The 23,802-nt window shown below is 42.7% G+C and overlaps 1 protein-coding gene and 1 pseudogene across 1 annotated transcript; both read right to left on the bottom strand.

Annotated features, from left to right (window-relative positions):
• Positions 1-11,821: 11,821 nt before the first annotated feature.
• LOC139737556 (uncharacterized) lies at positions 11,822-14,195 on the bottom strand (annotated as a pseudogene).
• Positions 14,196-22,600: 8,405 nt separating this feature from the next.
• Positions 22,601-23,428, bottom strand: LOC139737555 (uncharacterized). Its single transcript, XM_071648239.1, has one exon. The coding sequence runs from the start codon at positions 23,426-23,428 to the stop codon at positions 22,601-22,603; it is 828 nt and encodes a 275-aa protein (XP_071504340.1).
• Positions 23,429-23,802: the final 374 nt, after the last annotated feature.

Here is a 23,802-nt window from a genome sequence, read left to right as displayed (position 1 = left end):
ATGCATGTTTTTGCGCGTTTTATCGACGTGAAACAGTCCCACTTGTTTAAGGTAGCAGTATATTTTAGTGTGGATTATTATTGAACAATTTGCCTATAAAATGGTATAAGTTAAATACACTTTTTGTATAAATTCTTTTCACTGAATATCATGAACGCGACTGAACCCGAGCGAGCGGAGCGAGTGAAGGGGGAGGGAGGGTGTGGGAGGGGATGTCCCCCCTCCCACGGTGAGAACTTTTTGCATTTTGATGTTGCAAATGGTGCAATTTGATGCATTTTTTTGCCTGTTTTAACGAGTTGAAACAGTCCCACTTGTTTAAGGTTGCAGTATATTTTGATGTAGATTATCATTGAACAAGTTGCCTATTTAATGGTATAATTTAAATACACTTCTTGTATTAATTCTTTTCACTGAATATCATGAACGCGACTGAACCCGAGCGAGCGGAGCGAGCGAGGGGGGAGGGGAGGGGGTGTACCCCCTCCCACGGTGAGAACTTTTTGCATTTTGATGTTGCAAATGGTGCAATTTGATGCATGTTTTTGCGCGTTTTATCGACGTGAAACAGTCCCACTTGGTTAAGGTAGCAGTATAATTTGATGTAGATTATCATTGAACAATTTGCCTATAAAATGCTATCATTTAAATACGCTTCTTGTATTAATCCTTTTCACTGAATATCATGAACGCGACTGAACCCGAGAGAGCGGAGAGAGCGAAGGGGGAGGGGAGGGTGTGGGAGGGGGTGTCCCCCCTCCCACGGTGAGAACTTTTTGCATTTTGATGTTGCAAATGGTGGAATTTGATGCATGTTTTTGCGTGTTTTAACGAGTTGAAACAGTCCCACTTGTTTAAAGTTGCAGTATATTTTAATGTAGATTATTATTGAACAATTTGCCTATAAAATGGTATCATTTAAATAATCTTCTTGTATTAATTCTTACACTGAATATCATGAACACTGTCTGTTCAGCAGTCAAACAGAAAAAGCATGCACACGAGGGTGTAGATAGGGGAATATCCCCTCCCACACGAAGGTAATTTTGCATTTTCAGACCTGAAATTCAGCGATCTGTTGCAAATTTTTGGTGCAATACTTTTTCATCGAAGTGATAAAATCACGGAATTTAGCTCTTATTCCGAATGTGCACCATCTGTGTGTACACTGTATGTATAAAGTCTAGTGAGGTAGAGCTTAGGGGAATGGGGGATTCCTCCTCCCGCTCGCGGAGCTTTTGCGTTTTTAGAATTGAAATAAAGCGATCTAGGTATGCCACAGTCTACTTCTATGCATGGCGGAAGGGGTGGGCGAGCAGGGAGAAGGCATGGGCGAGTGTTATCCCCACCCTTCCCTTCCGATTGAGCTTTTGCCTTTTTAAGGTTGAAATTGAGATATCTCGTCTACGCACATTTGATGAAATCAACATTTGGAAAATCACACACACACACACACACACACACAAAACTGATGGGGGGACTGAGGGAGGAAAGGGTCGATTAAAAGGGGAAATTCCCCTTATACATGAGGGAACCTTGAGTTTTCGGAATATAAGTGATAAGTCTTGTGCACTCAGAATTATTCATAATTTTTTGTAAATCTAAAAAGTGTACTAAGCTAGGGAAAGAGGCACAGAGGGGGAGGGTTTGGGAGGGGGTATCCCCCTCCCAAGCACGAGAGATTTTGCATATTTTGAATTGAAATTCAACGATCTGGTGCACACTTTGAGTGAAATATTCAAAAAAATATCTTATTTGATGAAAGGTTGCAAAGGAGACCCGCTTCATGTGCATGCATACAGTATACACGCATTTTTTTTTCCGCCTCCCAAATCCCCGGTCCAAATCTTAGGGGGGGCGATCGCCCCCATCGCCCCCCCCCCCCCTGGCTACACCAGTGCATTCTTGAACCCATTTTATAAAGCATTTTATCCTAAATTTTATTGTACATGCAAGAGCGGTTTCTAATATACTGGAGTACATGTACTCGTATCTCGCAAATATCACCCCTCCTTCAAGGATTACCTATGAGTACCGGCATATAGTCTTTGTTCTGCCTATGATTATTGACGTATTGTGTCATTTTGTGAATGTGTCATATTCTTGATTAAATATGCCCCCGGGACCAAAAAGTGTTTCTCCTTCTTCTTCTGCACCTTCTTCTATCCTCCTCCTCCTCCTCCTCCTCCTCTCAATAAGCTGAAGATTCTTGCAGACTGGCTCTGCAACAATTTCGGAGGACAGGGAATTACTATTTTCAGAAAACGAATGGCGATTCTCGCTTACTATGTGACTGTGATATAGGTATTGTGGTTGCAATAGCGGATGGGGGGGGGGGGGGCGGCACCGGGTAGTGCCCTCCCCCATTACAGAATTCCTGGATCCGCCCCTGGATTGGGTCGCTCTGTTCAACTTAGTAACCTGTTTGATATTAAAGTCCTGTGCCTAAAGATGAGAAAGATTTTGTATATCGTGGTTAGCCTGTCACTTTCTCTGCGTTGTTCCAGAGTGGTCCTTGAATCAAGTTCTCGCAGGGTTAGTGACACCTAAGGTTTTGTGGAATAGCGATTCAGAGTGAATCTTGCAGCTCAGTCTTCTGTGGACTATTTCCACTTTGTGGATGAGGTTCTTCGAAGGTGGGTCTAAAACAGATCGAGCAAGCATACTTTACAATAATATTGGTCGAACCACATCTTTTGTATAAGATGTGGCTTTGACATCAGGGGATTTCATGAAATGATTGCGGCTTTCCAGTGCAAGGACGTTATTGGCTTTGTTGACAGTATTATTGATGTGTTAGGTCCACCTCAACTCAGAAGTGGTTGTTTTCTTTCAGTAAATTTCAAAGTTAAACAAACAAACTAGAAAAAAAAATAAATCGCACAATGCAGTACAGCTCGAGACACGTGATTAGGAGCAAGGGCGCCGGAAGCGGGGGGGGGGGGGGGGGGGGGGGAGGGAGGGTTGCACCCAAGTGCCCCCTGTAACGAATAAATGATCAATTATTTAAAGACCAAAATAAACAATAAATGCACTTTTCTTCTTTTCTTCTTTTCTAAAAGTGATCAATTTCATACCTGAAAATGCGAAATTTTCGAAAACTATAGTACACTAATAATATACTATAGGATATATACACAGATACTTATGAGTAAATTTAGCGTATAGATGGAAGCCTCGCGTCCTCCAGTGTGCTTCCTGAAACATACCTTCTGTATACATTTCATTTTCCTTTCCTTCTATGCTTTCTAGCAATATAAGAATGATTTTCATGGTTCATCAGTTTCATCACGTTTAAGTTTTTAATGACTTACTTGATATCAGACGAATGGGAAAGTGAAAGCGTTTCGCTTGCTCTGCCCGTACTTACAGTAACATGAATAGTTTTTCATAAGTTATGATCAGTCCTTCGCAGTGATATTTTTTTTTTATTTCCCGAGAAATTTGTTTTAAAATGCTCTATAAACGCCACTTTTATTCTGTTTTTACAAAAAGTCCTTACCGTGGTATCCCCCTCCCACACCCTCCCCTGCTCGTTCGCTTTGCTTCCTCGCCGAGGCTCTCACACCGTCATATAATGTGTCCCCGTATTATAGTCCTTCGCAGTGATTTTTCTCACTATGTTTTATTCCGGAGAAATTTGCTTTTACATGCCTTACAAACGATACATTGAACTCTGTTTTTACAAAAAGTCCTACCGTGGAAGGAGGCATCCCCCTCCAACATCCTCCCCCCCCCCGATCGCCTTGCTCCCTCGTCGAGGATCTCACAATGTCACATATTGTACCCCTATATGTTATAATCATTGTCCTTCGCAGTGATGTTTCCCCTCTATGTTTAATTCCAGAGAAATTTGCTTTTATATACTATAAAACGAGACGTTGAACTCTGTTTTCACAAAAAGTCCCTGCCGTGGGTATCCCCCTCCCACACCTTCCCCTGCTCGGTCGCTTCGCTCCCTCGCCGAGTATATCTCACACCGTCACATTAATGTGCCCCGTATGTTATAATCATATTCCTTCGCAGTGATTTTTCCCACTATGTATAATTCCATAGAAATGTGCTTTTAAATTCTCTATAAACGAGACGTTGAACTCTGTTTTGTTTGTTTGTTTTTGTTTTTGTTTGTTTGTTTGTTTGTTTTTGTTTTGTTTTTCCAAAAAGTCCATACCGTGGGAGGGATTACCCCCTCCAACACCCTCCCCCGCTCGGTTGCTTCGCTCCCTCGCCGAGGATCTCACACTGTCACATAAAATGTACCCCCTGTATGTTATAATCATAGTCGTTAATTCGCACTGATTTATTCTCATTATGTTAAATCCCAATAGAAATATGCTTATAAATGCCTATAAACGCGACTTTTGCTTTTACAAAAACATGAAAAAGTCACTACCGTGGGAAGGGGATAGCCCCCCTCCCACACCCTCGCCGAGGATCTCACACCGTCACATTAATGTGCCCTTGCCGAGATTTTGACCCCCCAAAAGTCCCCCCTCAAAAAAAAAAAAAAACCAACAACAACAACAACAAACAAACAAACAAACAAACAAACAAACAAAAAACAAACCGAGAAGCGTTCCGGTGCGCTCGTGTCTTTGAAGCAGGATAGACAGATTTAATTATTTCAATATTCTTTTAGCAGGGTAGCCCTTTCAGTTGGCTAACTGTTCTACCAAGGGGCCCTGCTCACATTATGTACGATAAGAATGTCATAAAGATCAAAACAAAGTACAAACAATAAAATAACTTGTACTACAATCAACCACTACTCAAAAACAAAAATACAAACAAACTCAAACATTATTAAGATTACAGCTTAACAACAGCTTAATAGGGCAATCAGAAAAGTATTGCCACTTCACCTAGCCCCCACCCCCCCCCCACCTTACAATTGTTAATATACAATATCTTCAAATTTCGGACCTAACTATCATTTCTTCATACAAAAAAATATGAACTTACTGATATATAACACAAAATAACATAAACACACAATACTTCTCAGTTGATTTCAATAAATTTTCCATACATGTATACCTCTTTGCATGCTTTCATAACCTATCAATCATGCTGAGTACCCTGCATAATTTTTTGAAAACAAACAATGACTGCGCATTTCGAATAAATTTGGCAAATCATTCCACATTTTTGTATTTGAAGCTTGATAATGAAAAGAGTTCTTGAAATAATCTGTTTTGGGGGCATTTATAAACAAGGGACAATTATGGGCTTGTAGTGTATGAAATGGTGTGTGTCTTACTGCAGTTAATTGTCTGAGATAACGTGGGCTCATCCCATTGGCAACTCTGGTACTGAACTCGTTGATGTATTAGATTGCCATTGTAATTTGGAGAGCACTTGTTTATGTGGCGTTAGTATACTGGCTTTCAGAACAATTCTTGCATACCGATTTTGAAGTTTTTGGAGTTTATCCAAATGACAATTGCACTTCTACCCTAGACAACAATACAATAATGTATTTGTGACAATATCAAACTATTACATAACAAATGCATTATACTTCCAGGTAAATAATGCTTAATTCTACGAATATATCCTATTATCCGAGAAATCTTACTAAATACTGCATTGATATGCTTATCCCATCTGAGATTACTATCAATAATCACACCTAAATATTTAAATGAATCAACATGCTCAATACTACTTCCTTTATACACAATATGCAACTTATTCTTCTTTATCCTCCCTTTCGATCCAATTAACATAACTTTCGTGTTTGTTTTTTTTTAGTATTCACAGCAAAGACAATTCATCTCCAACCATTGACCAATTAAATTCATTTAATATCTTGCAGAAGTTGACTTATGATTCCTGTACAGTTTTCCCAACGAACAAACACTGCGGTATCATCTGCTTACAAACACATTTTCGAATTATTTCCCAAATCAACTGTACAAATGTAATTTACAAATAGCGTGAAAAATAATGGACCTAACAGGGAGCCTTGAGGTATCCCAAAAGAAACTTTTCTAAACACAGACTGGGCCCCATTGACACAAACACACAGTTCCCTATTTTGGAAATAATCAACGCACCGCTCTAATTCTTTACCAACAATACCATACCTACTCAATTTTTCAAACAATATAGTATGATTCACTGTTTAAAAGCACGTTTTAAATCCAGAAATATCGCCCCAATAGCATAGCTTTGATAAATACACCTTAATATATATATTCATTCAAATCAAGCAAAACTGTACTCGTTGAATGCAGTGGACGAAATCCCGACTGACAATCGCTTAACAAGTTATGATTATTCAAATAGCGATATGATTGTCCATGAACTAATTTTTCAAAGGTTTTCATTATGACTGACACCACAGATATAGGTCGGTAATTTTCTGGTTTTGTCTTTTCACCTGATTTATGTACTGGTGTGACTCTCGTCTGCTTCCACTCTCCGGGTATTGTACCTGTTTCAATGGATGCATTAAACAAGCGAGTAAGAGGCTGTGTGACAAATGGGATGCCCTCTTTTAACAGCCGAGAGTGAATGTCGTCTAATCCAAGTGCCTTGTGAATAGACACATTATCTAAGGCTTTGGCCACTTTTGCCTCTGTTATTTGAGCAAATATAAACTTTCTGTCAGTGAACTTATACTCGAGTAGTCCAGGCTAGGCTCCATAGAAAGAGCACCTAACCTTGTATTTTTGATATATACAATGTTTTTGATGGTTTGTTGTCAATTCGAGGGTGCTGATTCCAAATCCGATTGATGCGTAACCTTGAGCATTTTCGGCAAAATGCAAAAATCCAAAATGGCCGCCAGATATGCTTGTTTGGCCATGATAGTCCCAGTTATGTCAATTGAATGACCGGTTATTCCATCAAACTTTTTAAATTTTTGTTCCTTAAATAATTCTATTTGCACATGCAAGAATATTTTAATTTGAAGTAGGTACATTTAGTATTTTAAGCTTATTTTCAATTCAAAATGCCCGCCACTCCTACACTCACGTACTATATGACTGGCAAAAAATACGCATAGAAATAGAAGACGAATTTGCTGTATTTCCAGTCACATACCTATGCTGTTATAAAGTTTTGCGTGTGGAATACAAATCTGATGAGTGCCACTTGCAAAACAAACAAACAAACAAACAGGAAACACGTTTGTATCCTTATATCATGTTCTTTTTCATACAAAACTTCAAAATGGATGCCACTCAAAAGCCCCTGTATGATATGGACGGCAAAATGTACATGGAAACAAACAAATTTTCTTTTTTTTCTGTCACGCAGCTACACTGTTTATTACTTTGGGTGCTGATTATACATCAGAAGGTTGTTACAAATAAAAAGCTGTTTTATTTGTGATGCAAACATCCAAATTTGCTACCTCAATCTGGCTAATCCCTAGATATTGGGGAAAAAACCCATCGAAACTTGAATTGACGCCAACATCAAGATCGCTTATCAGAAATTATTAGATATGAGCATTTGATACTTATTTGCCTTGAGATGTTCAGCATCATAATATTCCCTCTGATTTAGTGAATTAAAAGACTGAATCTTAGATGATGACACAAATGAAATTTCAAAATAACTGTCCTGTTCTAAATTATCTGAAAGCGATATTATACAAACTTTTCAATCCCCTCATCCGAGAACGAACATGAGGCAGGGGGAAAGTGGAAAAAAGGGACCATCTCACTTCCTGACATCTCACTTTCCCGTCAAATCTCTGAAATAAACAAAATGCCTGAAAGCTTTTCATGATTGTCACATGGGCGGACTTAAATAATACTCAATCACACTCGTGCCATTCACTTTAATGTACAATTTAATAAACCATTTGTAGAATATTTACAAGACTGAAATCAAGGAGTTATGACCAACATAAAATGCAAAATCAAAATTCTGAGTGAGATAAATTAAATTACAATACTCTTATATTCGACAACCATGTGAACGGGACCCTGTCTTGGTCCGGTTCCACCTGTACTTTTGGCTTGACACTTCTTCAGAATAATTATAACAGCTTCACTATTAATTCGTTATCCCTGACAATACACTATCTGCTATCAAGCGCAACACTATATGGTTCACACCACCGTAGTGCTGATCCTGAGATGACCAGCCTGCACGCACGACGGTTTACCGCGGTTATAACACTTGCCTTCAATTACACTGCTTCCGTTTACATCCGGGTTCTGTGTTAACCCGCAACTATCATGGAGTGTATAAATACCAACATTCGAATTATGTGCACATCATATTCATCCTTTTACCAATTTAACATGACCTTCACCTCTCTACTTCGGCGACACTTCCTCGTCATAACCAATCATATCAACAGGGTGTCATGCACCCGCCAGGTTCATCGCTCACCTGCGTTGTCCACAGAGTCACCTTAATTGTCAAACTATTCGCTTCCAGAACATAACTGATTCGTGGGTGGAGCGTCCTTGTATGCGAGGTTGCTGTTCCAGCTCCAAAGTCTCGCGAGGGACCCGCGTTCCGTATTCATTGGCGTCAAAAGTTCTCCCTAGCGAGGGGCGGGCACAGTCGCTCTGCTGCGAATGCGTCGGCCTGGGAGTAGATTCGACCTCGGCCTCGGCGCCATCTACAAAATTATTTAAATGCAACATATACCAATGGGGTGTGTTCTAACCACACACACAAAAACATTATCAGCTTAAAATCCTGACATCACAGTGAAAATTTGAGAACTGCATTATTATCCAATTAACATACAAAATTCACATAATGAAATGTTTCAAACATTGGAAATATAACAGTGCATAGCTTATCAAACATCACCGCATCGTTTTCAAAACTGTACACCATTATAATATACTTTATCACTTATTCACGGGGTTCTCCGGGGCTATATGTGGTGCCCTGAAACACATTCACATCCTTTTACACGACAAAGCAGAAATCAAATCGCAATTTAACTTACCAATGACCGGTGTAATATAACCAAAATGCCTCTTCTTCTTGGCTACTGGAAGGCTGCAAAGGCTGTTGGAATACGCCTTCTGGCAGCAAACAAAATCTGAACTCAAATCAGCCAGTATACAGGCTGACGGTAAGGTGGACGGACGACTCCTGGCCGCAAACGAAATTGGGCTTAGACACAAAATTATCTTGCCAACTGGCGCCTGGGTGTGGCAGGTTGGTTTTCTGCCATCACGGAGCTAACTCAATGTTCTCTCGGTGAAATCAAAATGGTGTCTGCCACGAAAAGATCCAACTCTACTGTTAAATTGCTACTCGACTACGACACTCCTTTTCGAGGCATTTGGAATATTTGATACAACTAAAAGGACTTGAACGAAAACACCTATACCGCACTCTCCCGGAACTGGAGCTATTTCCTGTCTTTTCTTTCTACATTAATTGACATGCAAAAATAAATGAACTCCTCTCGGTCATCGATGGCGCGACTTGTAAAACATTCACACCTGTCCTAGCACTTTCTCTCTCTCACTCTCGCTTTCTCTCTCGCTCACTCACTCGCACTTTTTGTCTCGTTATCCCTACCCGTAAACATGTTTGTCTAGTTGAATGACCGATAGGTGTTGTACATGAAACAACCTGGAAATGCATTTTCAATGTGACATTTCACTCCCCCTTTCGAAAAATGCATTTCATAATTAAAAGAAATTACTTATAACACTATCTTTCTCCCTACAGCCGGCTTAGTAGGTCTGCGCCAACATTCTCGCTGCCGCGGATAGCTTCCACCCGGAATCTGTAGGGTTGCAAAGCCAGAATCCAACGCATTAGCCTCCCATTTGCAGGGCTAGCCTTGTTCATGTACACTAGTGGGTGGTGGTCGGTTTCTAGCACAAATTGTCTGCCGTACAAGTATGGTTCGAACTTCTTTACTGCCCAAACTACAGCTAAGCACTCACGTTCTATGGTTGAGTATGCTTGTTCTCGTCGAAGCAGTTTTCGGCTCGCGTAGGAGACTGGAAATCGTTCGTCTTGGTGTGTTTGGAGGAGGACTGCTCCTAGTCCAACGTTGGAGGCGTCTGTCCTGAGGATGAAGTCCTGTGACAAATCTGGCAAATGAAGGATAGGGGGGTTAGAAAGTTTTTCCTTCAGTGTTGTGAAGGCCTGCTCTTGGCTCGTTTCCCATTTTACCTTGTTTGGTTCAGCATTTCTGGTCCTGTCTGTGAGTGGTGCGGCGACGGCGGCGTAGTTCGGAATGAACTTCCGGTAGTAGTTCGCCATACCTAGGAAGGATCTGAGCTCTCGTTTGGTCTGAGGCTGACTTACCTCTTGGATGGCTTTGAGTTTTTCAGGGCGGGGTCTTACCTGTCCGTGTTCGATCACATGTCCTAGGAATTCGACGCTTGTCTGTCCGATGAAGCACTTACTTGGTCTAGCAGTGAGCTTTGCGGCTCGTAGTCGTCTGAAGAGTTCTGTGAGTGTACGTAGGTGTTCTTCCCACGTGGTCGAATAGATGAGGATGTCGTCGATGTAGTTCACCGTTCCTCCGAGTCGGTCTAGCAGTCTCCTCATCAGTCGACTGAAGGAGGCGGGAGCGTTCACTAAGCCGAAGGGCATCATTGTGAACTGAAAGAGACCATCGGGGGTAAGAAAAGCGGTTAGTGGTTTGGATTCGGCATCCATGGGTACCTGCCAGTATCCTTTGCTGAGATCTATTTTGGTGAAGAACTTTGCATGGGCGACTTTTGTGAAGAGTTCATCTTGATCTGGTATGGGTTCAGCATCAAATACAGTCACTTTATTGAGTTTTCTGAAGTCTACACAAAACCGGTTGCTGCCATCGGGCTTTTTAACCAGTACTATGGGGGAGGCAATGGGGCTTTCTGATGGCTCAATTACTCCGAGCGATAGCATGGTTTTTACCTCTTCTCTGACTGTGTCTCTAAAAGAGTGGGGAATGGGATATGGTTTACTCTTCGGGTGTTCATTTCCTTTGAGTTTGATGTGGTGTTCGCCTAACGTGGTTCGACCGGGAAGATCAGACAGGACGTCTTTGTACTCGTTGAGGAGTTCGTTGACCTGTTCTTTCTGTGGGGAGGAAAGGGCTGAGTTAATTGAGACATCGTCGAGTGACTCTTTCGCCTGAAATGGGAAAGGCTGTAGGAGAGATGTGTTAGTTAGTGGTTGCTGCGTTTCTTCCTCGTCATCATTTTGCTCTTCGCATTCGATCACGGCGGTACAAGCAGCTTCGGCATCTGAAATAGAGGGAACATCATTTCTAGCGTGATACTTTTTCAGAAGATTGATGTGGAACACCTTTGGTTTCCCGTTGAGGTCGATCCTGTAGTCCATGGAGCTGATTTTGGAGATCACGTCAAAGGGGCCCTTCCATTGTAGAAGGAGCTTATTCCTGTCAGTTGGTAGGAGTAGGAGTACCTTGTCTCCGACTTGTAGCTCCCTGTGTTATGCCTTCTGATTGTAGTATTTTGCATACCTGTTTGCTGATTTCTGAAGTTGAGTGTGGGCGTTGCGGCATGTCTCGTCGATCCTGTTTCGGAGATCAAGTACATAGTGGTAAGTAGACTTGGTCTCACCTGTTTCGGCTTCTCCTGTCCAGAGTTCTCTCAGGATGTCGAGGGGTCCGCGTACCTTCCGGCCGTAAAGAAGCTCGAACGGGGAGAACCCCATGCTCTCTTGTGGTGCTTCTCTCACTGCAAATAGAAGGGGAGTAATGTACCTGTCCCAGTCTTTTGGGTTTTCAGCGCACATACGTTTCAACATTTGTTTTAGAGTGCCATTGAAGCGCTCAACTAGTCCATTCGCGGCAGGGTGATATGGGGATGTAGTGAAGTGTTTGATGGAGAGTAATTTGCTTACCTCTTTCATGAGATCAGATGTGAACTGAGTCCCTTGATCGGTCAGCATTTCCTTGGGGATTCCGACTCTGGTGAAGATGCTCACTAGGGCTTCTGCAACTCTTTCTGTCTCGATGCTTGGGAGTGGGATTGCCTCGGGGTACCTAGTAGCAACATCAATAACGGTAAGTATGTACCTATTTTTCTGGTCAGTCATTGGGTGTATTGGTCCAACTATGTCTACAGCAATGCGTTCGAAGGGGACTTCGATGAGCGGCATTTTTCCGAGTGGGACCTTGGTTACACGACCTTTTGATAGTGTACGTTGGCAGACGTCACACGATCTACAGTACCTGGTAATGTCAGAGTTCATACCGGGCCAAAAGAAATTGGTAAGTATCTTTTCTGTTGTCTTTTTGGTACCTTGATGCCCTCCGAGTATATTTTCATGGGCTGTTTGCATAACCTGTTTGCGGTATTGTTTTGGTACTACCACTTGTGTGATTGTTGTGTCGGGGTCCATTTGGGGAGAGTGGAATGAGCGATACAGCATTCCGTCTTTGTAAAAGAAGGAAGAGAGACCGTTATTGCGACTTACCTTCTCTGAACGAGTATCGGCGAGTTCTCGCAGGCGGTGTAATGTTTCATCCTTCTGTTGTGCCTCTTTGAGAGCTGTTGGAGTCACGATATCTTCCATTGGGTGTGGGGTTCTGAGAGGACGAAATGGCTTACCGTCTCGTTGAGCCTGGGCTCTCGTCTGTACTGCGCCGACAGGCATTGGTGTAGCCGTCCAGTCAGGATCTGGGTTGTCTGGTTCTCTTACTCCGGGTAGGTTACCTAAAATCAGGTCATAGAGTGGAGTTTTCATGCACAATGCGTTAACTTTTCCTACGTAGAAGGGAGTGTCTACATCTATTCTAGCGACGGGGAGAGTTTTCACTGTGCCGTCAATCAGCACGCAAGTACTTTCTTCACCTGTCATTTGGGTTGGCTGGACAAGATCTTGTTTAATGACAGCTCCGCTGCAGCCGCTGTCTCTGAGAACAGAAATTTGATTGTTATTGACTAGTCCGTTAGTAACTGGCATTTGTCTGACCACATGTTCTTTGGTGCATGCTGCACTCATCAACGGCAAGGAGTGTCCACATTTGAATTGGATATGGTCTGTGGTGGATTCTAGCTTGGGGGCATTGAGTGGCATCCGAACCATCATACAAGAAGCCTCAATTTTGACCTTTGTGTTAGTGCAAGCTGGACATTGACAGGGAGTATGTGGATTTGGTTCTACCTGATCGGGTTCCAATGAAGCCAGGTTGTGTTCCGAGATAGGGGGTTTCCTTGCTCTGGATCCTGGGCGAGGACTAGACCTGCCGATTTCATGGGGGAGAAAGGACAATAGTTAGCAATGTGACCTGGTTTGTGGCATATGAAACACGTTCTGCCTCTGTTTCCCTGTTTTGTACAATCACGGGCAAGGTGACCGTGTTGGTGGCAGTTGTAACATTTGGATTGAGATGGGGGCCTATTTCCTGAAATGTTATTTGGAGGGATTTTACCTTCAGGTCTGGTGTTGCTCCGTGGCATCTGTCCCACGTGTGTCTGGATGTTCCTTTGTGCCGGTGGGGGTGGTTTGAAGGTGCCTCCTCTGGCGTCTAAGTACTGCTCAGCTAGTTTCACCACGTCCTTCGAAGTCTCGGGCTGCCGTTCCTTCAGGAAGATGGCCAGCTCTCGATGACACCCACTGATGAGCTGCTCCCGGAGGAGTAGATCTGCCAGCTCCTCGAAGGTGTGCTCTATACCAGAGAGGCTTACCCACCTGTTCAAGTAGTTCTCTAGTCGGTTTGCATACTGGGATGCCGTTTCTCCTGTTGTCGGTTTGCCTGAAAAAAACTTGGAGCGAAATCCTTCTGCAGTGAGCTGAAAGGATTTCAAGAGTGCATGTTTCAAAGTGTCATAATCATTGGATTCCGCACTTGACAATCTAGAGTGGACATCAAGAGCCTTACCTGTAAGCAGTGTGCTTAAGTTGAGTGCCCAGTCTGTAGTTGGCCAGTTTTGATTTTTGGCATATCGTTCGAACCGCTGTAGATAGGCATCTATGTTATCTTTGTCTTCCTGAAATAGAGGCAATTTTGGAGATCGAGCTTTGCACCCATTAGAACTTGATTCGCTTTTGGTTTGCTTTTCACGCGCTATCGCCAATTGTAGCTCGGCTGTTTCTCTTTCCTGTCGCCTTAACTCTAACATGTCCGCTCTTTCCTCTCTGAGTCTCTTTTGCTCGTCTGTAACAAACTGCCTAAGCTCCTCTCCACTGAATCCGAACTTTTCTCCAATTTCAGTTAACTTAGCTAGCTCCATTCTGAATTACCTGAGCACTTATAATACAAAAATGTATTCAGATCAGTTCAGATCATGTACACAATGAATATACAACGGTGCACCTATAGATAGTACATACATAGATAGTACATACATACAAATGTAGAGGAAACAAAAAAAATCACAAGTTTTCCTCAACCTTTTTCTTTACTCTGTTTTCTCCGTTTATATACCCATGTGACTTCGAATGGCACGAGTTATATTCCCGGACAAGCCCCCAGAAAATGTCACATGGGCGGACTTAAATAATACTCAATCACACTCGTGCCATTCACTTTAATGTACAATTTAATAAACCATTTGTAGAATATTTACAAGACTGAAATCAAGGAGTTATGACCAACATAAAATGCAAAATCAAAATTCTGAGTGAGATAAATTAAATTACAATACTCTTATATTCGACAACCATGTGAACGGGACCCTGTCTTGGTCCGGTTCCACCTGTACTTTTGGCTTGACACTTCTTCAGAATAATTATAACAGCTTCACTATTAATTCGTTATCCCTGACAATACACTATCTGCTATCAAGCGCAACACTATATGGTTCACACCACCGTAGTGCTGATCCTGAGATGACCAGCCTGCACGCACGACGGTTTACCGCGGTTATAACACTTGCCTTCAATTACACTGCTTCCGTTTACATCCGGGTTCTGTGTTAACCCGCAACTATCATGGAGTGTATAAATACCAACATTCGAATTATGTGCACATCATATTCATCCTTTTACCAATTTAACATGACCTTCACCTCTCTACTTCGGCGACACTTCCTCGTCATAACCAATCATATCAACAGGGTGTCATGCACCCGCCAGGTTCATCGCTCACCTGCGTTGTCCACAGAGTCACCTTAATTGTCAAACTATTCGCTTCCAGAACATAACTGATTCGTGGGTGGAGCGTCCTTGTATGCGAGGTTGCTGTTCCAGCTCCAAAGTCTCGCGAGGGACCCGCGTTCCGTATTCATTGGCGTCAAAAGTTCTCCCTAGCGAGGGGCGGGCACAGTCGCTCTGCTGCGAATGCGTCGGCCTGGGAGTAGATTCGACCTCGGCCTCGGCGCCATCTACAAAATTATTTAAATGCAACATATACCAATGGGGTGTGTTCTAACCACACACACAAAAACATTATCAGCTTAAAATCCTGACATCACAGTGAAAATTTGAGAACTGCATTATTATCCAATTAACATACAAAATTCACATAATGAAATGTTTCAAACATTGGAAATATAACAGTGCATAGCTTATCAAACATCACCGCATCGTTTTCAAAACTGTACACCATTATAATATACTTTATCACTTATTCACGGGGTTCTCCGGGGCTATATGTGGTGCCCTGAAACACATTCACATCCTTTTACACGACAAAGCAGAAATCAAATCGCAATTTAACTTACCAATGACCGGTGTAATATAACCAAAATGCCTCTTCTTCTTGGCTACTGGAAGGCTGCAAAGGCTGTTGGAATACGCCTTCTGGCAGCAAACAAAATCTGAACTCAAATCAGCCAGTATACAGGCTGACGGTAAGGTGGACGGACGGCTCCTGGCCGCAAACGAAATTGGGCTTAGACACAAAATTATCTTGCCAACTGGCGCCTGGGTGTGGCAGGTTGGTTTTCTGCCATCACGGAGCTAACTCAATGTTCTCTCGGTGAAATCAAAATGGTGTCTGCCACGAAAAGATCCAACTCTACTGTTAAATTGCTACTCGACTACGACACTCCTTTTCGAGGCATTTGGAATATTTGATACAACTAAAAGGACTTGAACGAAAACACCTATACCGCACTCTCCCGGAACTGGAGCTATTTCCTGTCTTTTCTTTCTACATTAATTGACATGCAAAAATAAATGAACTCCTCTCGGTCATCGATGGCGCGACTTGTAAAACATTCACACCTGTCCTAGCACTTTCTCTCTCTCACTCTCGCTTTCTCTCTCGCTCACTCACTCGCACTTTTTGTCTCGTTATCCCTACCCGTAAACATGTTTGTCTAGTTGAATGACCGATAGGTGTTGTACATGAAACAACCTGGAAATGCATTTTCAATGTGACAATGATAAACCAGAATTTGATTTGCTTGAAAATACAAACGACAACCACCAATGACCACTGTATATCGTACATCAGATTTACCGCTGGTTCTGCGATTGCGTGATTTCACCTATTCGCTCAAGGCTGGTTAAAATGTAACAGCATGGACTTGTGTTTGGAGGATTACAAAGACTTTGGTAAAGTATTGATAGTAGTATCCACCATATTTTGTTTATTTTTTATGGTAAACAGAAACTCATCTCACCACAGTAGTCTTATTCTGAATGCAGTCACTGTGAAATGGACGTGACGCATATGCTGAAAGACGCATAAGAGTGAGTCGTTGTCAGGAGCATTGCTAGTGCATCAGGAGAAAAGTCTGTCTTTCCCCTAGTTACTTCTACTGAAACAGAATTGACCTCATAAAGTAGGCACCTACTATCACTCAACATGCTCACAATACCATCAGGTAATCTTAATTCTGTGCTTGCCACTGTTAAATTGACACATTTTCTGTCTGGAGACGAGTACTTTGCTCACACCTTTCCTTCAACGATACTTTCGTGGAATTATGGAATGTTTGCCAATGTTAGTACAATGCAGGTGATTCATGATGGATATACTTGTAATGGGATGGGTCCATAATAATCAAGGGGCTTGTTTTACACCTGTTTGCCCCACCTCTGCTGCTGCCCAGCCCTCGGTTCCGCGACCCCTGCAATCCTGCAATTGCCTTACAAGAGACCTAGCGGTCACTGGGTGATCTTGCCATAGAGACATGGTGAACACATTGGGACTTGCTTGAGCACTCCTTTACAGAAGATCCAAAGCCCAACCTTATACCAGCAACCATCCACAGAGATGTCAAGGGAGCCTCTGAGATCTGTAAAGTGCTGCCTCATTCTGAAAGCAATGCTATAACAACTTCACACTGCTTGTCTTTAATCTTCAGCACTTGCAGATTCAGGATTGCTCAAGGTAACCAAACCAGACCAATGTGATGGCCTCCTCCATGGTGGCCGTAAACTAACTCCACTCCTTTTTAACATATACATGGTGACATGAAAATCACTTCATGGAGGAAATTTGCTCGTGCAGATTATCTTGCCCTTATTACGTCTCATGGAAGGTCCTTGGATGACATCAGCCGAGTACTGACCCATCTCAAGAAAATAGAGGAGTACTTCACCTTCTGGAGACTTTACCCCAACCTTTACAAGATTACCATCAAGCCCATGCCTTCCATCTTAGTAACCATCTTGCCAACGCTATGTTGAAGGTAGCCTTCTGTGGCAAGCCTTCCAAGTATAGGCTAGGGAAATCCACCCTTCTTCACTTGCACTCGATCACTCTCCCTCCTTACGCTGGAAGGAAAGGATGGCAAGTGTCACCAGTGCCGTCAACGCACGCCCTGACCTTCCAATCACGATAACCTGGGGGCATTTCATAAAGCGTTTTGTCTGACAAATTTGTCTGCTCTCAGCCAATCAGATGCAAGGATCTTAGTAGCTTATAACGGTTTGTCGAAAAAAAATCTGATGAAATGCTTCATGAAATGCCCTCCTGAACAACCTGCCATCAATGCGTCTGAAATCCCACAAGCCAACCTAGATTACCCTCCCGTCACTTGAAAGCTTTGACCCCAAAACAGGGTGGTGCAAATGCTGGTCTGATGTCATATCTGATGCCACCCAAGTTATCTACAACACTGTCTCTGGCCTGGCAACAAAGCCAAAGGGCTTCAACGGGTGGTGAAGCAAGTCTTCATGTCCTCATCCTGTTTCTATGGCAAATAATCACCCTCTAATGACCCCTGAGGAAGTGCTGAACATAATCAGATGTGGTTGCAATTAAGGCAATTGCAGGACTGATATGCATCTTTAGCCAGAGAATCCGGCAAATCTGGGGCTGATGTCGCCTGCTACCAAATATCCAATTAAAGAGATCTTTGAAGACAATAAAAATGACAGTTTTAGTGTTAAGACAAGACTGAATGACCTCATGATGTCAAAGTGTATTATTATCAACACATGAGAACTGTGAGAGAACTGAAAGAGGTACCTCACAATGCTCCTTGGTTGATGTTTGTTTAATGAATAGTTTGTACGGTGTTGCGTTTGGACAGTTTCGTTTATGCCCTCACCAGTTTTTGTTGTTTTAATTCAAGAAGAAAATCAAGTTTGCTCGATAACATCAAGGCGGAACTTCTAAATTATAACATATTTGTATTGCACATGCAACACTTTATAACAGCGTAGGTATGGGACTGGAAATACAGTAAATTTGTGTTATATTTCCATACATATTTTTTACCATTCATATTCTACATGAGCATAGGAGTGGCGGCCATTTTGAATTGAAAATGAGCTTTAAATACTTAATGAACCTATATGAAATGAAAATTATCTTGCAAATGCAGATGGAGTAACTCTAGGAATAGAAATGTACAAAGTTTAGTGGAATAATTGGTCATAGAATGCACATTATTACGATTATCACAGCCAAATAAGCATATCTGGCGGCCATTTGGGATTTTTGCATTTTGTCGAAAATTCTCAAGGTTACGCGAGTGGCATCAATCGGATTTGGAATCAGCACCCTCGACAGGAGCTCCAGTTGTTCGCATTCTAAATCACATCGTCTTGAATACGACAAATTCGAATTTGATATAACAGATCACTCCACCTCCACAGAGGTTTCTGTCTTTTCTTTCCAGATCATAACCATTCACTTGCAATTAATTGTCAGATAGACGGATGAACTACACTGGTTTGAGGTTTGACAGAGGCCCTGGAGGTACTTACCCCAGGTACTCGCCCAGCAAACACAAAGTTGGTTGACGAAATGATGAAGACGTAGCGGACCTAATAAACGTTTTGTGAACTTGAATTAAGACAAACATGTAGCGGACATAATAAAACTTAAAGTTCTATTAGGCCTATGTCCGCTACATGTTTGTCTAGGGTCCACATTCAGGCTGGGATTTTGATGGTCTACACCTGAGAATTGTACACACAAGGGAGTGGTCACTAAATCCAACAGAATCTGTCCCAGATTTCTTTGTGATCTCTACCATTGAGTCTGACACACAAAGAACATCGATCAATGTGGAGCTATAGGGAGTTGTTCTAGTTGGCTCCTTGATTAGCTGCGTAAGGTTGATTAGCTGCGTAAGGTTGAACACTGTACACAATTCGTTAACCTTGTTTGACAAAGAACTTTTTGCAAACATGTTGCAATTTAAGTTTCCAAGGATAAGAACGTTATCAGAGAAAGAACAAACCTGCTCTAAATTCGATACCAGCTACTGGAAAAAGTCGAACAAGGGGAAATCCGGTTTTCGATATATCACAACGAGAAAAAATGACATATGATTTTGAACTTTGATTTCTACCCACATTATTTCCAAATCATTATTTTCAAGATCTTTACGTCTAACGTGAGACATGTTTTCTCTTAAATAACACGCTACTCCACCGCCATGGTTATCCCGATCTCTCCTTTCCAGGATATAACCAAAAATCTCTAAAACACTTGAATGAATGGAGTCATCAATCCATGTTTCGGAAAGTGTAAACAAATCAACTGGTTCTTTCTTAATATAATTATCCACGTCCTCCTTTTTACTTTTATACCTCGAACATTAAGATGGGCAATCAGCAGACCATTATTATTTGTACTGTTAAGTTGAATAGCATTTCCAGGCAACGTGACATAATTCTCGGGCTCTTTAATTTTTTTTTCTAATTTGGGATAGCCGTTTCAGGAGTTTTCAGATCTTGTTCGAAAAATGGCAGTTCTTCAAAAATACACATGGAACACGTCCAGTTTTCAAAACATTCATTTTTGTCATCATACTGAGCTTGAGTTATACCGGCACATATAATATGAACCCACTTGTTACACACTGTACAGAGCAATGCTTTCTGATTACATTTTACTGGTGTTTTACAACATACACATGAAAACCTAACTGGCATAAATTGATATATCAAAATAGATCATCAAACACATCAAACATTAAAAGAATGAAACAAACATGAAATCAAATAAATCACGAAAATGTATTATCCAAAGGTATTTGTACAAAATTTACTCAAGTAAGCATTACCTTCTTCTTCTTTTGGTGGCTTCCTCCAGTCCTGGAGAACTGCGTTAGATTCGCAGAAGTTTAGTAATACAGTATATTGATTGTCATGTAGTAATGTGGTCATGGGTCAAGCCGAGGACAACAGACAAACGACAACACAGTACAAAATAACAGCAATGAGCAGGAGAGATGAGGGAAACAAGATGAAAGCAACAGATCAAGCATCAGGTATGAAGAGGTTACAATGTCAAAGATGAGCGAATCACATGCATATCGGCTGGGAAGCGAAAGGAGTTGATGTGGAGAAGTGCAGCTTCTTCCTGGGAAATATTGGGGTCACTTGTTCCGGTGAGTATTAGGCTGGCAGTGAGTGTGGCTTGCTTATCTAGGGGTGTCCGGGAGAGCAATTTCTGTAATCTTTCTGGTAGGTGTGAGATATATATCTTCCTCTCCTTGGCATAAAGCACGCATTCCCCCAAGGAGATATGTGATGGTCTCATCTTTGAGCATCTGACAGGGGCATTTGGTATTCTGTACAGCTTTCCAACCAAGGTCAGACGGGTGTTAGTGGGACAGACTCCACAAAGCAGCTGACACTTGACTGGTATTGCCTGTCGAAGTGAATGCGAGTCAAGTCGGGCGGGGAGGAGGGTAGTAACCTGAGGGAGGTCCAAGGAACTGAGGAGGTGAAGTGTGGATTTGGTGGCCATTGCCTCTTTGGATTTGTTTTCTCTGTGACCCAGGACTGCTGCACTGATGATCCTCTTCCACTGCTGAAAAGTGGTGGGCATGTTCATGACTTCTTCTAAGGGTGGAAGATTGTACTGCTGAAGAAGGGTCTTGAAGGCTTTGGTTGTTTTAGGGCCTTGGTGATGACACAGCATGTGCTGGAACAGACGGTACTCGACCCTGTTGGATGTAGGGCCTAAGTGTGATCAGCTTCCCGAGCAGCCTGAGCCGGAGTATGGCTATCTTGTCGGAAACATTGGGAAGCCCGGTCAATATGTGAACAGATTCATTGGCTGTGGAACGAGGAAGTCCTAGCAGGGTTTTGAATAAAGTCTCCTGGGCCTTGTCTAGTCGATTCATAGCTGCCTTCGTGAGGTACGTTACCTCAGATCCGTAGGTCATACGCGGTAGGCAGAAGCGCTCCCACAGGGATGCTATGACAGTTGGTGTGAGTCCCATGCGGAAGGTGCCTAGTCCTGTGAGTGCGTACAAAGTCTTGTTGGCTGTGGAGATCATCTTAGGACTTGGGTCATGGTTACCAGTAGAACGGATGATACCAAGGTGGGGGTGCTTGTCTACCTGTGGTATGGTATCTGATCCAAATTGCCACAGGTGTGTTGTCTGAGGTCCTGGTCCAGTGACGATGACGGCGCTCTTGGCGGCATTGATAGTGTATCTCCACTTAGTGGAGTATTCATACAGTATCTGGAGCATGCTGTTCAGCTCATCTCCTGACGTTGCCACAAGAGCAACATCATCTGCCAGAACCAGTATACTAGTGTAGATAGAGTGTACTGAAGACCCGAGCCCTGAGTCCCTGAGTCTTGTGATGAGACCATTGATATGTCCATCAGGTAGAGCAGGGGGGATAGGATTCCGCCTTGTCTGACACCTTGCCACACATGGAAGGATTCGCTTGTTCTGCCGTTCCATCAGACCTTGGCCGTCAGGCCTTCGTGCAGATTCTTCATGAGTAGCCAGAGGCTTCCATGCACACCTGCTTTGAAGAGCATTAGTAGCAGGCCATTGTGCCATACAGTATCAAAGGCCTTTGCTGCGTCTAGGTAGGCCACAAAGGTTTGCATCTTGTTAAGCGAGTTACTCTCAATGACGATGTTAAGGGTGCTTGCCAGGAGCAAACATGAGTGATCTTCCTGGAATCCACTTTGGAGTTCATCTGGTACATTCGATCTGCGAAGAGTCTCCTCTATGTGTGGTTTTATGGGTAGCTCTATGAGTTTACAGAACACGGATGTCAGAGAGATACCCCTGTAATTTGGGGGGTCATTCATCGGTTTCCCTTTTCCTTTGTGTACGGGTAGGATGAGGCTGATCTTGAAGCTGGCTGGGACATGGCAGTGGTATACAAGTGAATTGAATACCTGCACGAGGATGAGACGTGCGATGGGGCCGGCACATTTGATGTGCTCGGGGCAGATTTGGTCTTGCCCACCAGCTTTTCCTGCCTACAACTTAGAGATTGCATTGTTTAGGTGTGAGGTGGTGATACGCAGTTGGGTTCTCTGTACCATTCAAACGTTTCTACTCAGTCTTGAGTTCAGTGTTCACGTGTTTAGATTCAATCTCACCAAGTCTCTTTCTCTGACGATTGTGATCTTCTCGCCGTTTGGTTTCTTGACAATAATCCTCCCGTCCTGTGTCCAAAGTTTGAAATCTCTACTGTCTAGACCCCTCTTCACTTTACAGTAGAGTTTCGAGCGACCTTGTGTCAAACTTTCATTGATGTAGACGGTTTTTGACTTACTGGTTGCTTTCCGTAGGTTGAATCGTGCTTTGTACACCTCGTCTCTCGTGCGGTAGGTCGCGAATTTCACGATGACATCGCGGTGCTGCTTTTTTGCCTTGGTTGTCGCCTGACTCCTTTTCGCCCCTCCGGCCATGGGTCCGAGTCGGTGGCAACGATCGATGTCTCCCTTCTCAACGTTGATCCTAAGGTCGTCTTTGCAGATATCGATGACGGTTGCCTCCACGTTCTCGCCACTGCTTTCATCAATGCCAGCGAAAACCAAGCAGTTACGACGTGAATACTGTTCCGCCTCCTCTGAGGCCTCCTCGATCCTTTGGAGACGTTTCTCCATCGTCGACATTCTGTTGTTGACGGTATCGACGTCGAATTGTAGCGAGTCCTTTACATCCGAGCAAATTGTCTCACATAACTCGTTCAGAAGCTTTGCTTTGATTGTAGAAATCAGTTTGGAGATGAAAGTGAGTAGTCGTTCGATGACAGATTGGATGGCACTGGATAATTCCGAGTCATGGTCAGAGTCGAGTGTAGAGGCACCTGTGCCACCAGTTGGGGCTGGCTTCGTCGTCGGGGAGTTGTCGGTCTGGGGTGCAGTAAGCCCCCGTCGAGGTCTATCCGTAACGGGCATATTGTTGACTGCCAGGTCTATTGCACAGGGTCAGTTGTAAATTCTATGCGTGTCGGAGCTCGCCCTTATACACGTCCGTTCATGACAGAGTCTTATATATACAGAGATAAAGAAAACAAAAATTCTTCAGCACAACACTGAAAATATTTAATGTTTGTCCCTCCCCCAAAATGTCACAATATGAGGATGTAAAAAATACAAGTTAAATGCAAAGCAGTTATGATTATATCATAAACATTCATGATGCCAATTTTACAGACCCTACAAATAAAAACACACATAAGACCATGTAAGATGCACTATTCATATCTTAAAACTACTACAAATAAATAAGTAGACCTATTTTCACCAAGACACAAAGAGTAGAATGAAAT

The sequence above is a fragment of the Diadema antillarum genome, unplaced genomic scaffold (genome assembly GCF_040938485.1).
Source record: "Diadema antillarum isolate AM-2024a unplaced genomic scaffold, OU_Dant_1.0 seq00000696_RagTag, whole genome shotgun sequence".
Taxonomy (NCBI): Eukaryota; Metazoa; Echinodermata; class Echinoidea; order Diadematoida; family Diadematidae; genus Diadema; species Diadema antillarum.
Note: the sequence above shows the minus strand (reverse complement) of the source record. Positions and strands in the feature narration are given on the sequence as shown.